General features: G+C 48.7%; 1 protein-coding gene across 3 annotated transcripts in view; it reads left to right on the forward strand.

The window, feature by feature from the left end:
• Positions 1 to 16,424, forward strand: part of RNF43 (ring finger protein 43) — a 51,479-nt gene that overhangs the window by 18,479 nt on the left and 16,576 nt on the right. For 2 of the 3 annotated variants that reach the window (XR_014542050.1, XM_083588169.1), the window contains exon 2: positions 12,301 to 12,423. Coding sequence is in view for 2 of the 3 variants with exons in the window: in XM_083588169.1 (XP_083444295.1) it covers positions 12,301 to 12,423 (123 nt within the window). In the remaining variant the exon portion in view is untranslated. Of the gene's footprint in view, positions 1 to 4,629; positions 4,816 to 12,300; positions 12,424 to 16,424 lie in introns of those variants that run through there. The other variant, XM_083588170.1, reaches the window with a different exon arrangement.

The following is a 16,424-nucleotide window of genomic DNA, read 5'->3' on the forward strand; positions in this document are numbered from 1 at the left end:
AGAAATTGCCCTGCAGTAGGTTCAGGGCAGATCAGAGAAGAGACTCCTTTGTGCAGTGTGTGTCTGGTTTACGGAACTGGCTACCACAAGATGATGAGGGGCTGGGATTACTGCATTGCAGGGGGTTGGGCTAGATGACCCTTGGAGCCCCTTCCAACTCCACAATTCAATGATGCTTTTAAAAGGGGATGGCAGATTCATGGAGGAGAAGGAGACAATTCCTCCTGGGAAGTGCAAGGGTGCTGGATTTGATGGAGGGCATAACAAATTAAAGAACGGAAGTCCAAGAATTGGACTTCACATCAATTTCACAGGTGGCTGGCAACTCTGATTTTGCTGTGGCTTATTGTAGGAAGGGACACGTCTACTAGAACCCGTTTAATCCCATGTGTGAAGTTTGCTGGGAACGTAAAAACAAGAGCACAAGAGCCTTCTGAAGCAAGACAATGACCCATCTAGTTCAGCATCCTCTTTTCACATTAGCCACCAAGATGCCTCTTCTGGGAAATCCCGCAAGCAGGATCCAAGCACAAGAGCCCTCTTGCCTCCTGAGGTTTCCAGCAACTGGCATTCAGAAGCATCACTGCCTCCTACTATGGAGGCATGAAGGGGAGAGTTGCTCCTATGGTCAATTCCTACTTGCAGGTTCCCCACTGGGGCCACTGTGCGAAGATGTTGGACTTGATGGGCCACCAGCCTGATCCAGCAGGCTCTTCTTCTGTTCTTAAGAAGGGACTTGTTTTGATTAATGTCTGCAGGAGACTTTGTGGATATTTAAGTTATAATTGGAAAAATCTTAATAATTATTCATAAAGGAAACAGCTTATAAGAAGTAAATAAGGAGGCCAGACACAGGATAAAGGAAGTCTTTTATTTGGTTGTTTGTATTGTTGTATGTTATGTTTATTGTATTTCTGTATTGGGGTGGGTGGGTGGGTTTATGTTGTAAATAAAATTTCCAATAAAAAATATTTTTTAAAAAAGAAGGGACACACGGGGTCTTGGATTGGTCCCAGGTCTCATACTCCAAATGAGTAAAGCAAAGGTGCAAACAACCAATAATTTGAGCACGTGCAGAGTGCCTCTCCCTCTGATGCTGAATTGGCACATGTGGGATTAAGGGCAACAGGGTGTGATTGGCAGGGTGTGGCAGTGATGACGGCTACTGGCTTAGACAGCTTTGAAACGGGGATTAGACAAATGCATCGAGGAGGAGGAGGAAGAGGAGAGGTCCATCGCCAGGTAATTAGGTTGCGTAGAACTTCCATGTTCAGGAGCAGTCTAGCTCCAAATATATCACACAAGGCAAGGCGGGTGCCTTCATGCCCCGGAGAGCCCTCTGGTTGGCCACTGATGCAGCTGGCCTCTGTGGGCCACCATCCAATCTTCCTTGTGGTTTTTCGATCCCTGGAGAGCGAGTGCAACATCTCTGCCCCCCACCCCAGGCTCCCCCTGGGTGTGTGCTGGGCCCTTCCTTCCTTCATCAGGGCTGGGGAGAGAAAGAGAGAGAGAGAGACATTCCAATCCCTTCCTTTGCCTATAAAACCATTTCTTTTGTCGGTGGGAAATTTTTGCAGGGTGTGATCACCCAGGCAAAATAAAGAGCTCCTTTGAAGTGCGGGCAAGTTACTTAGTGAGCGCCTGGGGGTGAGAATCAGATTCCTCCCTCTCTGGAGCAGGGCAGGCCTGTCTGTACAAGCTGGAAGGCGAAGAGCAGCGAGCAAATGGCCCACAGCGAAAGAAGAGAGAGAGAGAGAGAGAGAGAAAGAGAGGGAGAAGACTGCCAAGAGTGAGCTAGCAGGGTTTCCAGTGTGTGAGAGAGAGCATATCAACGCACCTGCCCCCGGACTCCTTTAAAAGACCCTTCCCTGCCTGGAATCATAGAGCTGCAGGACAGGACCCAACGGGTCATTGCCTTGTCTCAGCCAGGCCCTCCGCTAGCTGCTGTTGTCCAGGCTTACAATTTGTGGTGAATCGCTGTAGGAGCTTTGTCAAAGGGGTGTCTCAAGAGGCAACCCAAGAAGAGCTACAAGCAGAGCTCACAAGTGGGGGGAATGAAGGCCGCTACCTTCCCTTGCTGCATGTGATATTCAGAGCTAGACTGCCCCTGCACATGGAGGTTCTGTTGGAGGATAATAATCTGATGATAAGCTCTCCTTCTCCATGCATTTGTCTAGTCTCAGGTTGCTGGAGAAGCCCTGAGCAGTGCCAGAGGACCATCAGAAGAGTCCCGTTCAGCTGGATCAGGGCAAAGGGGGGGGGCATGTAGTCCAGCGACCAATCAGGTGCCCCGTTGGGAAACCGACAAGCAGGACCCGAGTGCAGCAGCGCTCTCCCTGCTTGCGATTCCCAATGACTGGCGTGATTCAGAAGCCCAGGACATGGACATTGTTGTTAGAAGCTAGCCATGGATTTGCCTTATTATCTGCCATGAAATTGCCTAATTGGCTTTTAAAGCCGTCCAAGCTGGTGGCCTTCGTGTGGGAGCAAATGATACCATGGTTTCAACTATGTGCTGTGCAGAGAAGCACTTTTCTTTTGTCTGACCTGAATCATCATCATCAACTTCTTCTTCTTCTTCTTCATTTGGAGAAAAGGCGAGGAAGAGGCCACACGGTAGAAATATATAAAATTATGTGTGGCATGCAGACAGGAGCTAGAGGAAAGCTTTTTCTCCTTCTCTCACAACACTAGAACTTGTGGATACACAATGAAGCTGAATGTTGGAAGATCAGGTCAAATTTAAAAGAGGACTTTTTCACGCAGCGCAGAGTTAAACTGTGGAACTCCCTCCCACAGGAGGCAGTGATGGCCACCAACTTGGATAGCTTTAAAAAGGGTTTGGGCAGATTCATGGATAAGGCTGTCTTTGGTGACTGGCTCTCCTCTACCTCCACGGTTGGTGGAAGTCATGCCACTGAATACCAGCTGCTGGAAACGGGGGGGGGGGAGTGCTCTTGTGTTCGAATCCTGATTTCTAGTTTACTTATTTACTTATTTCATAAAACGTATATACTGCTTGAGTGGTTGGCCACTGTGAGAACAGCATGCTGGACTAGATGGACCATGGGCCTGATCTAGAAGGCCCTTCATAGAATCATAGCCGGAAGGGACCATGAGGATCATCTAGTCCAACCCCCTGCAATGCAGGATTATACAGTTGTCCCATACAGGAATCAAACCTGCAACCTTGGCGTTATCAGAACCACGCTCTAACCACTGAGCTATTTGACTTCTTAAGTTTTTATGCTTTTGCTGTTATTTATTAATTTTATCGGTCGTTTTTCTTGCGACTGCAATTCAGCGCACGCAAAATAACACATGCATATATTAAAACCAGCATTAAAAAGAAAAAGCAGTCTGAAACACACATACACACACAAAATTCAAACCCATGTAAAAACATCATGGATAGTTTAAAGGCCTGATGAAAAAGGAATGTTTTCACCTAGGGCCTAAAGATATGGAGCAATGGTGCCCACAAGTGGGGAGCCACCACTGAAAAGGCCCTGTTCTTTTGGACCCCCCCCCTCCATTGAGTTCTAGAATTTTGAGGGGGTGGGGAAATCTCCCTAATTTGATAATTTACACTGACCCATTTTGTATGCCTCCCTTACTTGCGTTTTATCTAAACTAAAAAACCAAACTCCACATGTAGTGGCTATTCCTTGGAGGGAAGTTGCTTCAGTCCCATAGAAGTATAGAATTGTTGAGCTGAAAGGAACCCCAAGCGTCATGTGATCCAGCTCCCCGCAATGCAGTTCCATTTACTGGGCGCTCAACTAGGTTTCCAGTGCTGGGTTTTTAATCCACGTTTACATGGGCTTATCCCAAATTCAGGTTTATCCTGTCCTTTCTTATAAGGATACACCTGTTTGATGCTGATCTTTCTCAAGCCCAGCTGGATCCGCCCCAAAGGGGCCCATCCAGTCCAGCAATCCTGTTCTCCCCGTGGCCAGTCAGATGCCTCAATGGGAAACACACAAGTAGGACCTGAGTGCAATAGCAACTCTCCTCCATGCAGTTTCCAGCAACTGGTATTCAGAAGCATCGCTGCCTCCGACCCATCTAGGTCGGTGGCCATCCCTGTCTCCCGCGGAAGTGAGTTCCACAGTTTTAACAGTGGTACCTCGGGTTAAGAACTTAATTCGTTCCTAGGTCCGTTCTTAACCTGAAACTGTTCTTAACCTGAGGTACCACTTTAGCTAATGTGGCCTCCCACTACCGCTGCGCCGCCAGAGCACGATTTCTGTTCTCATCCTGAAGCAAAGTTCTTAACCCGAGGTACTATTTCTGGGTTAGCGGAGTCTGTAACCTGAAGCGTATGTAACCTGAAGCGCCTGTAACCTGAGGTACCACTGTACTTGGTTACCACTCTTCTGGTGATTCCATCTAAACAACAGGAAGAACTTTCTGATGGCAAGAGCTGTTCGACAGCGGGACAGGCTCCCTTGGAAAATGGCGGACTCTCCTTCACTGGGGGCCTTTAAGCAGAGGTTAATCTGTCAGGGATCCTGTAGCTGTGATCCCTGCGTTGCAAGGGGGTCCCTCCCAACTCCATGATTTGACGAGGTCCCCAGTGGCAACTGGGTGCTCCTTTCCCCCTCCTGCCTAGGCGCCCCAGCCTCTGCCAAATCCCGCCAGATGCCCATCCCAGGCTGGGACTTCTCCCTGGGCCTCTGGAAAGAGAGAGAGAGAAAAAGACAGAGTGCCAGCCAGTGGCTCCTCCCCGAACCCAGGCGGCTTCTCTCTGAGGTGTGTTGGACGGGCTCCAGGCAAGCATCGAAAGGCTCTTTAATAATATCTGACGGCCGGGTAAGAATTCGGGCAGGCGGCCAAAGCACACAGAGTTTGTAATCGTTAACTCGGTCTGTAAACAGTTCAAAACGGCACTGCAGAGGCCATCAGTTATTACATGAGCCAGGCGGCTTTTCATCTCTCCCGCTCAGCCAGGCAGGCTCATGGCTCCCCCCCACTTTTCCTTTTCTGTTGCTCCTGCCTCCCTGCTGCAATGGCTGTGGGACCTGCTAGCAGGGGTGGCTTGCAGCAGCCAGGTAGGCCCAGCCAGACAAAGGAGCTCCAACCCCAAATGGCTGACCTTCAAAGCTGCGCCGAGCCGAGGGCGAGTTCTGAACCCGGTGGCGGGCCTAGAGGAAGCAGGCAGGGCCCCTGGTGCTGAATCAGGCCCTCAGGGTCCATGGGGCTCAGTGTTGCCAGCACTAGCTGGCAGCAGCTCTCCAGGATTTGAGAGGCAGGGTTCTCTCCCATCCCTACACTACCTGAAGTGAGCCAGTGTGGTTTTTGTGGTTAAAGTCTTGGACTAAGGCCCAGGAGAGACCAGAGTTCAAATCCCCACTCGGCCCTGAAGCTCACTTCCTGACAAGTTTGTTGTGGAGTGACAGAACCACATATGCCCCTTTGAGCTCCCTGGAGGAAAAGGTGGGATATAAGCACAATATATTTTTTTAAAAAAAGATGCTGCCAGGGTTTGAACGGTATGCCTTAAATGGCTGCTGAGGCTTAGCTCCAGCACCTATTTTCAGTGACTATGTTCAAACCTGGAACTCATTATTCTTGTTAATTCCATCCATTGTATGCTATTATTGTTGTAGTTATTGCTACTGTAATCATCCTGGAACTTGGTTACTTTCCTGATTAATCCCCCCAATGAAATAGCCTAAAAATTAGTACTAAGCTCATTCCACAGGTTCAAGCATTGCAAACATTTCTGCTGGCCAGATGGAAGGACTTCCCCTCTGCCCATCCCCAAGTACTGTACACAGTTCTGGGGGTTCTCCTGACCACCACCCCAAGCTGATTGGGGAAACCCCTTGCCCCAGTGGGACTCCTTGCATGGGCTTACGGTGCTCTCCCCAATTTGCAAAAGGACCGGAGCCCCGAAAACCCTATAGAGCTGAAAGAGGGGTTAAGAAAGAACATCACTTTTCTAACTTCCTCCTTCAGCCCTTACGTACTTTTCCTCTTTCAACAAGCCTTTTTAATGAGAGATCTTTCCCAGTCCGCATCTGTCCTGGGATTCTTGTGATATGTCGCCATCGCTTTATCTTTTGTGTGTCTGCCAACCTGGGCTCCTTCTGGAGGAAAGGAGGGATACAAATTTGAATAATCATTTTCTTGAAGGAAGAAAATGGGAACCACCTTCACCATTTCATCACCAAGGGGGAAGTGTGTGGAAGTGGGGGTGGGGGCTCAGAGGCCTTGCAAGCCTCAGGGAAATACCTCAAGGATGTCCTTGTGCCCTTAGGAGGCACAGTAAGGACCCCTGCCTCAGACCCTGCCCAATAACCTGCCCAATACCGTGGTACCTCGGGTTACATACGCTTCAGGTTACAGACTTCGCTAACCCAGAAATAGTGCTTCAGGTTAAGAACTTTGCTTCAGGATGAGAACAGAAATCGTGCAGCAGTGGCACAGTGGCAGCGGGAGGCCCCATTAGCTAAAGTGGTGCTTCAGGTTAAGAACAGTTTCAGGTTAAGTACGGACCTCCGGAACGAATTAAGTACTTAACCCAAGGTACCACTGTAACATGGCTCAGACTCTGCCTAATAACCTGCCCAATAGCTTGCCTCAGACCCTGCCTAATAACCTATGGTTACAGCCTCCTTTAGCCATCCTTCCTCCATCTTTGGCATTTTGATGTCCTGATTCTTTTCACTTACTGACACGTTACTGACTGACCTCCCTGGCCCAGTCCTGTGGGCTTCAGTGCCAAGGTGGCTGCTGAAAATATCAGATGGAATTTGTCCCCTCATTGTACCACTGGATTTTGATTTTGACATAATTCCCCCAACCCATTGTCCGGCCTCAAGCATGTCCTCTCAACCTCAGTTTCCCCCCCGTGAAAATGGGCACTCTCAGCTCCGAAGTGCATTCTGTATCTGGAAGGGTGAACCTTAAAAAACTCAGTCTCTGTGAATTCTGATGCAATCTGACCAGATTTGGACTAATGTGAAAATCGGGATGTCATTTCCTTTTCACACGCCTGCAAATGTTGCAATAATAATAGTAATAACAATGCATTTTTACTGTTAGCTGCTCTGGGTTCTCATGAGTGTATCTTGTAATTACCTTTTCACACTTCTGCAAATTTGGCATTATGATTATTATTAGTAGTAATAATGCTGCACTTTTACTATTAACCACTCTGGCCTCTCATAAGCCGAAGGGAGAGGAAAAATAAACTATTATAATTCCTTTTACTCAGTCAGCCCTTCCTCTCATGAGAGCCCAGGGCGGCTAGCAGTAAAAAATGTGTCATTAAAACAAAAGTAGAATATACATTAAGAATCTGCATTGCATTATTCAAATGGGTTAATTCCTATTAAATCCATATGTGAAAATGCTCTTTTAAAACACATTTAAAGTGTGTGTGTTAGGTTGAAAAACATTTAGGAAGGCATATACTGAGATAAAATACATAAATGTGGGTTGAAACACATATTTCAATATAGATTTCTGTGCAGATTTTTTTGGTTAAAATCAGATTAATGCAGAAATGGAACAGGGGAGGGAGCAATTTTTTTATGGACACATGTAGAAATGAGAGCCAGCGTGGCACAGTGGTTGGACCAGACCAGGGAGAGACCAGGGTTCGAATCCCTCCCTTGGCCACAAAGCTCACTGGGTGACCTTGGAGGCCAGTCAGCCTGCTTCACAGGGTTGTTGTGAGGCTAAACATGAGGACGAGAACATTGTTCACCACCTTAATCTCATCAGAGGCTTATTGCATATAAATGCAATAAGTAAGTAAATAAATAAATGGATACGAAGGAGTCCTGCTGGTTCAGGCCGATGGCCCATCTACCCCAGCATTTTGCTGTTATAGCTGCCTCTCCCACTGAGGGGTGCCAACTTGCCCCCCACATTGAGGGGGCACGGCATCACGTGACAGGTTCTGTCCCCATCCGCCGCCCCAGCAATCTCCCGGCAACGGCAGGGGGTAGGGAACGTGGAGCGTGATCTTCACCCTCCATGTCACCCTTGCCTTGCGCATGAGCGCTCTCCTGGCAGTGGCAGAGCATGACGGCCCCCTCAATATTAGGGGGGAGCTCAACCCCCCTTGCCCACAAATATTGAGGGGGCTGAAGCCCCTTCCACCCCCTATAGTTGGCACCCCTGGGCCTGCCAGATGTCTATGGGAAACCTGCAAGCAGGATTCAAGCATCAGAGCCCTCTTCCAGCTACTGGCATTCAGGAGCGTTGCTGCCTCTGACTGTGGAGCCATCCATAGCCTTCTCCTCCTGCCTTGGTGCTTACGCAGCCTGGGTCCAGCCCCTTCATGTCGCAGATTGCATCCCCGCTGGGAGTGAAGATAAGCTGTCCACTCGGAAGAGCTCCTCTATAAAAGCTTGTGCCAGTTTCCCCTTAACCAACCATGGAGCGAGGCGGGAGAGGAGAGCGGTGCTATCAGGCTTCCAGTGGAAGAGAGATATCCCTTGATCCTTTGCCAAGGTCCTGGAAGCAGGTGCGAGCTCACCTTTGGTCTAACAGACAAGGCGGCCCAGGAAAGCAGATGTGAGGCAGATGGCCCCTTCCCCCAGCATTCATTCATTCATTCATTCATTGACAGCGTTTGTACCCAGCTCCTAAAAGTCTTCGAGAGCAACTGACGTACAATAAAAACAAGAGAGTCCCTACTCTGCAGGCTTACAATCTAAAAAATAAATAAATACATGGCACACGAGGGAAGAGGGACAAGGAGGGAAGAGGAAAAATCAAAACCTGGGCACTGATTTCTAAATAGTTGCTATAATGTCTAGCTGGCACAGTTTGGGAGCCAGGAGGTGCCTGATGGGAGCTGTGTCTCCAGCATAGTTGATGGAGTGGGTCTCTTGTTTCCCATCTCTCCCACTGAGGCAGCAAGATGGACTGACTTCCCCCAGGTGACAGGTGAGGGAGAGGAGGTCTGATGAGACGGACATCTTCTGCAAATATTTGGGGCTTGGGGGGAGGTGACCGATGGAGCACCCTTTCTCCCCACCCATTTCTTCTTGGTTTTGTTTCCTTTCCGGACTCCGGATACCCTAGTGAAGACAGAATTGACTGATCGATGGATTGCATTGATTGATTGATAGACTGGCTGTGGTGTTGGTTTTCTGGATCCCTCCCCTGCTAAGCAAATTCAGGGAATTTGTATTGGGGGGGGGGAATTTCCCGTGCTCTAGCCAGCAATCTAAATTAGCGTGTTTATTTTTCTTGCGTTTAGTAAACAGAGGGGGAACCTTTGAACGTGGCCACACTTGCCTCAGATTGAATTTGCAGCTGGCATTTTGCAAATGGTTGCTAAAGAACTTGTGAAATGGAAAAATTTCCGTGGAAAAAACAAAGGGCTGGGAAGAGGTTCCATTTTGGAAAAGTTTCTGCCCTACACCACTACATTACTGGATACCTGTGGCTTATTCCACCCTGAAGGGGCTCGGCAACCTATGTACATACTGAACATTTTGCATTTCCAAACCCCCACCCCCAAAATGAGTAGAGTTGTAATGATCATAGGAGCAGATCTCCCACCCCAAGTAGCCCACGCCCTAGAGATCAGGGGGGCGGTTTTGGTGCAATGGTACAACATCTCAGCAGCCCTGGGTCTTCCGGACAGCTTGGATTCTGGACCCAGCTCTCCTTCCACAGGGCAAGTAAATTACTTTCAGGGTTGTTGTTTTACAATCAGTCTTAAAATTTGTGAAATAAATAAGTAAGTGCACTTTGGGATGAACTTGCAAGCCCTGAGGTGCTTAGTCAAAGCCATCTCTGTCCAAGGAAGAATGGGGCAAGAAATTCCAAAGTGTCCATTATGAGCACTTGGGAGAAACTTGCACAACCAATGGCTTCGAGCTGCAAGATAGGAGATTCCAACTAAACATCAGGAAGAACTTTTTGACAATCAGAGCTGTTCGACAGTGGAATGGTCTCCCTTGGGAGGTTGCGGACACTCCTTCCTTAGAGGTTTCTAAGCAGAGGTTGGATGGCCATCTGCCAGGGGTGCTTTAGATACGATTCTTGCCTTGCAAGGGGGTTGGACTAGATGACCCTTGGTGTTAATTCTACAATTCTATGATTCTAACCTGAGATGCGTAGTCAAAACCATAACCATGAGATGAAGTCGTCCTTGTCGTCTGGGTGGGTGGGTGACTTGCAAACAGTTACCTCATCTGCAAAAAGAATTCTCTATGTGGGCTCTGTCAAGAAAATTCCCGTAAAGTGGATTATTTTGTTTATTTATTAAAAAATATTTGTGTTCCGCCCTTCATCCATTACTAGGATCAGTTAAACTGGAAGTGAGTTCACTCTTTTTCTTCCTCAGGCTTTTGATGATGACCAACTGTTACCAGATGGTGTTTGGATTTACAGCAGCAATTTCCCCCTATAAGAGTGGTTTGGATGCCCTGCCCTTAGAGGCGGATGGAAACCATAGAATCATAGAATTGTAGGGGCCCCAGGGGATGCCCCTGCAAGGCAGAAATTGCTACTAAATAATCCCTGGCAGATAGCCATGCAACTGCTTCAAAATCTTCAAGAGCGTCCTCCACCTTCTCAGGTAGCCCGTTCCACTGTCGAACAGCTCTTACCGTCAGAAAGATCTTCCTGATGTTTAGTCAGAATCTCCCTTCTTGTCATTTGAACCCATTGGTTCAGGTCCTCCCCTCTGGAGCAGCGTGAAACAACCTGCCTCCATCTTCCGTGGGTTAGCCATTTTAATATTTGAAGATGGCTATCTTATCATATCATACCGAGCTGTTCCTGGGAGAAAGCTGATGTTTGAGTCCTGGTTTCGCTATGGAATGGAGAGGTGAAACAGGCAGTTGACACAATTGCCCCTGAGCACCCTCTGCAGCGTGGTGAAAGCCCAAGTGGCAAATTTGGTACTATGGAGAGCTCTGGGCGATGAACCAAAGGCTCAAGTTGTGCTCCAAAGCTGACTGAACACTGATTAGCACACATAAACATTGCCTGCCATGTGACAGTGCAGGCTGTGAAAATGGCTCATTTTGTGGCTTGCACTGCAACCTCTTGTAGCCGGCCAACAGAGTTATTTTGGACGGTCTTGAGGTTTACTGACTCCCACTGTGAGGGAGGGACCTCTGGAGCTTCCAAGGACCTGCTGTGACCAGCTAGCTAGGCATTCCAGGGCTAAAGTAACTAATCTTTGGAGCGACCTTGAGTCCGCAGTCATTGCTTCCAGCACATAGTGGAACGATGGAGCAGTGGAACTCTCTCCTGCAGGTGGCAGTGATGGCCGCACACTTGGATGGCTTTAAAAGAGGACTGGACAAATTAATGGAGGCTATTGATGGCTAATAGCTCTAATGGAAGCAATGCTTCTGAATACCAGTTGCTGGAAGTCACAAGAGATTGGATTAGTGCAATCCACTCTATGTGAGGCCTTCCTTGCACGATCTGGAAGCTGCAGTTAGTGCAGAATGCTGCAGCGCAATTGCTGAAGAGACCGAGATCCTATCAGCATATAGCACCTCCGCTCAGAGATCTGCCCTGGGTGCCTATTTGCTAGTGGGTCAAGTTCAAGGTTTTACTCTTGGTATGTAAAGTGCATAACAACATGGGACCATTTTGCCTGTGAGATTGTCTTACCCCATATACACCCAGTCGACCACTTCAGTCTGTGGAACTGGCACTGCTGCAGGTGCCACATAATACCTGTTCTGCCTTTGTAAGAAATCCATCTTTTAGTGTGGCAGCACTTATACTTTGGAACTCCCTGCCTCTTGATATCAGGCAGGTGCCTTCATTGTACTCATTTTGGTGCCTGCTAAAAACCACTTTTGTTAGGGCAAGCCTACCCAGATGTTTAGAAAGTCGATGCAAGTTTTAATCTGCTTTTAGTCTATAATTATTTTAACTTTTTGCAAGTTTTAATTTGTTATTAATTATTCCCATTGATAATTTTATTGTTTTACCTTTTTTGTAAACCACAGTGAGGGCTTTTTTCCAATCAAGTGAAGTATATATTTTAGGAAACAAATAAAACAAGTCTACTGTTGCCCTCCAGATGTTGTTGTACTACAACTCCCATGACCCCATATCATTCACCATGCTAGCTGCTGGAGCTTCTGGGAGTTGGATTTCAGTCATGCCAAGAAGGCGCTGGTATATAAACAAAGCTATGGTAGACATTTTGACAAAGCTCCAGGTCAAGCCTGTTACACTGTATACTTAGTTGCCTTTGAAGTGTTGCTGCATACCTCGTAGCTTCACTTAATACTGCGATGCAGTTTTCTCTGCCGCATCTCCATGGTGATTCTCCCTTCCTTTCTCTCTCCGCAGTTCCACCCCCTGTCTTTGTGCAACACCAGCGAGGATGAGCACACGGTCCCAGGATTTGTCTCCATTGTCAAACTGGAACGGCCTGAGCGCGATCCCCACCCCTGCCTGTCCTTGGCCAACAAGGTATGTGTGTGCATGTCGTTGCAATCAGAGCAGACCTGACAATCTCCTTTCCTCCCACTTTGCAAAACTTTGTGATCAGCTTCCCACACTCCTATATTGCCAATCAGGAGCACAGCGGCTCCATTCTGCATTCCATTTCCATCTGCTAAATTTATATGCATAGATGGCTCTGGGTAAGTTAATAGGGCAGAGGCCCAGCGTCCCTCCAGCGCTGCCCTTTGTGGTATATCCGGCTTCCCTGTAAGCAAGGTAAAATAGTTCTCCAATTCTTCATAGGCTCTGTTTCCTTGGGATTTCCGCTGCAAAAAGGCAGTGCAATTTGGGGCAACATCCTTGATGGAGTCCCTGATCGGTCCTTCGTTTCCAGTTCACTGGCAGTAGCTGGAAATTGCAGTATGGGAGAGATGCTGCTGCTGCTGCACTCAGGTCCTGCTTGCGGGTTTCTCATGGGCACCTGGGGGACCACTGTGAGAACAGGATGTTGGGCTAGATGGGCCCTTGGCCTGATCCAACAGGCTCTTCCTATGAACTTAAGGAGCTCCCTCCCACTGGAGGCAGTGATGGCTGCCACCTGGCATGGCTTTCAATGAGGACTGGACAAATTCATGGAGGGCAATTGTTGTAAACAAAAATCTGCCCTTTTTCCCTTATGGGGTATCCAAGAGCCCATATGGAGTCCTTATTTAAAATGACCATATAAGGGCGGACACACCTTTGTTCTGGGTTCCTCCTCTCTCCTGCGTGTGAGGGGAGCACCCTGTTGCAACAGCTTTAATAAAGATCAGGCTTACTAGTTGCTTTGCTTCTCAATATTCTCTGGTTGGCCTCTGTTATTTTCTCCTACCAATAGGGAACCTATGTAAAGACTCTATAGGGGGTCTTGGATACCCCATAAGGGAAAAGGGCAGATTTTTGTTTACAACACAATAAGGCTATCGATGGCTACGATAGCTATGCTCTACCTCCATGGTTGGAGAGAATAATGCTTCTGAATGCCAGTTGCTGGAAGTTACAGAAAAGGAGAGTTGCTGTTGCACTCAGATCCTCCTTGCGGGTTTGGCCGTTGTGGGAAGAGGATGCCGGCCTAGATGGGCCCCTTTGGCTCAGTCCAGCGGGCTCTTCTTGTATTCAGTGGAACAATGTCCTACGAACTTTGCACCTGCAAAAAGGCTCCGTGTAATATTCTACAGGAATGCTGCCTCTTTCTTCTCCTGCTAAGCCCCAAGAGCGGAGCTTAGTGGATCAAAGGGAATGTGCTAACCAGCCTACCTCATGCAATTCGGCGCAGTTCCTCCAAAAGGCCTATTACCCTGTGCTTTGCAACACTTTGCAACAGCCCTTTTCCCGGCCCCCACTGCCTGCACAAGCAAGTGTAAGAGTTCCTCTCCTATTAAACCGAGCATGGGTTCGATCCTCTGGACAGGAAAGGAAGCTGTGGGCAACCAGTTGCGCCCCCGGCAGCTTGAAGAGAGAAGTGGGAGACCTGCTTTCAGCAGCAAGCTTGTTTCTTGGACGCCTGCAGGACCTCACCTGCCGGAATCCGCGAATCTGGAGCTGCAGGATAGCTCAGCTCGAAGGTCTTGCCAGTTGCAAGCTGGCCAAAAGATTTACCTGCACCACCGGTGATTCTTTAAGCGTTGCTGTATGAAGACTCTGTTTGGGGCAAAGGCAATTTGGATGTAAGAGTGGAGATGGGGAGTGGAGACTTTCCGAGAAGTGTTAATCCACCCTTTGGGGGATTTTTAGTTGCTGGTAGAAAAGGGTCGCAGTCGTGTGGGTCGCTTCATGGCAACCTTGAGCCCTCCGGTTTTTTTTCCACGAGGGTGGTGTGGTTCTTTCTCCGAGGGTAACCCTGGAGCCCGAAAGTGCCGCCTCCACCTTTGATCTCCCAGCTGGGAAACTCTGCTGCTGACCTCCGACCCCTTCGCTCGAGGCAGGCTCTGCAACTGCCAAGCCAGCTTGCTGGAGTTATTCTGGCAGGTACCTGCTTGCACACGCACTCCAAGGAAGCCCAGATCAAAGGCAGCCGGCAGAGGCATGAGCTAAGATCGTTCAGGCCCTGCACTTTGCTAATCAGACTTCCTCTCTTCCTTCCTAACCAGGCAGCAGTTAACTACTTCCATGCCAGGATCTGGGCGTGAGACTGTGTGGAGCTTAGAAAGGGTGAAGAGGGCTGTCTCTCTCTCTCTCTCTCTCTCTCTCTCTCTCTCTCTCTCTCTCTCTCTTTCTCTCTCTCTCTCTCTCTCTCACACACACACACACACACACCCTCCACTGGCTGAGAGAAAGCTTTCTGTACTGTGCATCGTTCCAGCTGCCTCACCGCAAAGAGGATATGGCAGGGTTGGAAAAGGTTCTGGAAAGGGCCAGCAAAAATGATCCAGTGGAGATGAGGGGATGAGGAATGGTTGCAGCATTCAGGACTTTTTAGTTTAGAGAAAAGGAGAGCCCGAAGCAGATGCTTATAAAATGATAGGTGGCATGGGGGAAAGAGGCCAGTTACTGCTTCTCAAACTAACCTACCTCACAGGGTTGTTGTTGTGGGTATTAAATGAGAAAGGGGAGAACCATGTATATGCAGCAAGTAAAGAAATCAATTGCCTGGAGTGGATGGGCCCTCTTCTAGGTTGTTGTTTGTTTCCGCAACACCCTGGGAGAGTCACCTGGACAGGCTGCAAAACCCAATTCAATGCATTTTTAAATTGCATTCATATCTCACCATTTTCTCTCTGGAGCTCAAAGTGGAATACTTTGTTCTCCTACCTCTTCCTTTAACACCTCCTCACAACAACCCTGTGAGGTAGGTCAGGGTCAGAAGCAGTGACCAGCTCCCAAAATCACACGCAGTGACGGGATTTGAACCCTTGTCTCTCCCAGGTCATAACTACTGGCTCTTTCCTAACTCTGGCAGCAGAAGAGTTTCTGGGAAACAAATTGGGAGGCCCTTCTGGGCTTCAGACTTCCCCGGGTTTGGGAAGAGAGAGGAGCTGTTGGGTTAGCTGTGGTGTGTATCTAATTGCAGGGAGGGCGTAAGCCAGGAGTGCCACCCGCCAGCCTCTCTCTCTGTCTCCCTCTCAGATGGGTCTGGCACAGCCCAGGAGAGGCCCTCTCTCTCTGCCAGCATTTCTTAGCAACAAGATCTGGGCTGCTCAGTTCCTCCTCGCCCTCCTTCCGAACCCCCACCCCTTTCCATCTGCAGAAGAATGTAGATTACAGGCTGCCCTTTGCATTAAATTTCCCCGGCGGAGAGGAGGAGTTGCCACGTGTCGTCCCACGGAAGAGAAGGCCCAGTGCAAACCACCAGTTGTCAAGGCCTGGGAATGCCGTTCCTGATCTGAAACCCCATCCCCTTAAACCCCCCCCCCAAAGGAACAGCTCTGAGCCTTGCAGCAGCATGGTCTCCATCAGTACTCCTGAGCATGTGCAGAGAGCATCAGCTCTAGTATGAGCACCGGGCACTTCCAGCAGGGCAAAGTAACTTTGATGCTGGATTTAAATGTGTGTTTTCATGCCTTTTTAACTACTGATTCTACTGCTTCGTGTTTCGTAGTGATGCCTCGGAAGTTTGCCAGCTGCCTCAAATCCCAGTTTGGGAGATGAGTGGGCTATAAATGCGTTAAATGTATTTATTATTGCATTTATACCCCACCTTTTACACTCCAAGGCGCTCAAGGCGGCCTGTGCACTGTTCTCCCTCTTCCTCATTTTAATCTGCACAACAACCCTGTGAGGTTGGTTAGGCTGAGAGGCACCTAGCGAGCGCCACATCTGAGCGGGGATTCAAACCCTGGTCCCTCCGGCATCGTGGCCTGACACTCTAACTACTACGCCGCACCACTATTAAGAACAACGATAACCTGCCGTGTGTGCCCTGCCTCCGGTCATGCCTCCCTATGCCTTGAGACATGGCTCTGCTCCAGAGCCGACTTTTCTGGCCCCGGAGATCCTAGAGTGAGCAAAAAAAAAACACGCGAGTGCCTCTGAGCACGTGCAGAGGTTCC

This window comes from Podarcis filfolensis (assembly GCF_964270895.1).
Source record: "Podarcis filfolensis genome assembly, chromosome: 15".
Taxonomy (NCBI): Eukaryota; Metazoa; Chordata; class Lepidosauria; order Squamata; family Lacertidae; genus Podarcis; species Podarcis filfolensis.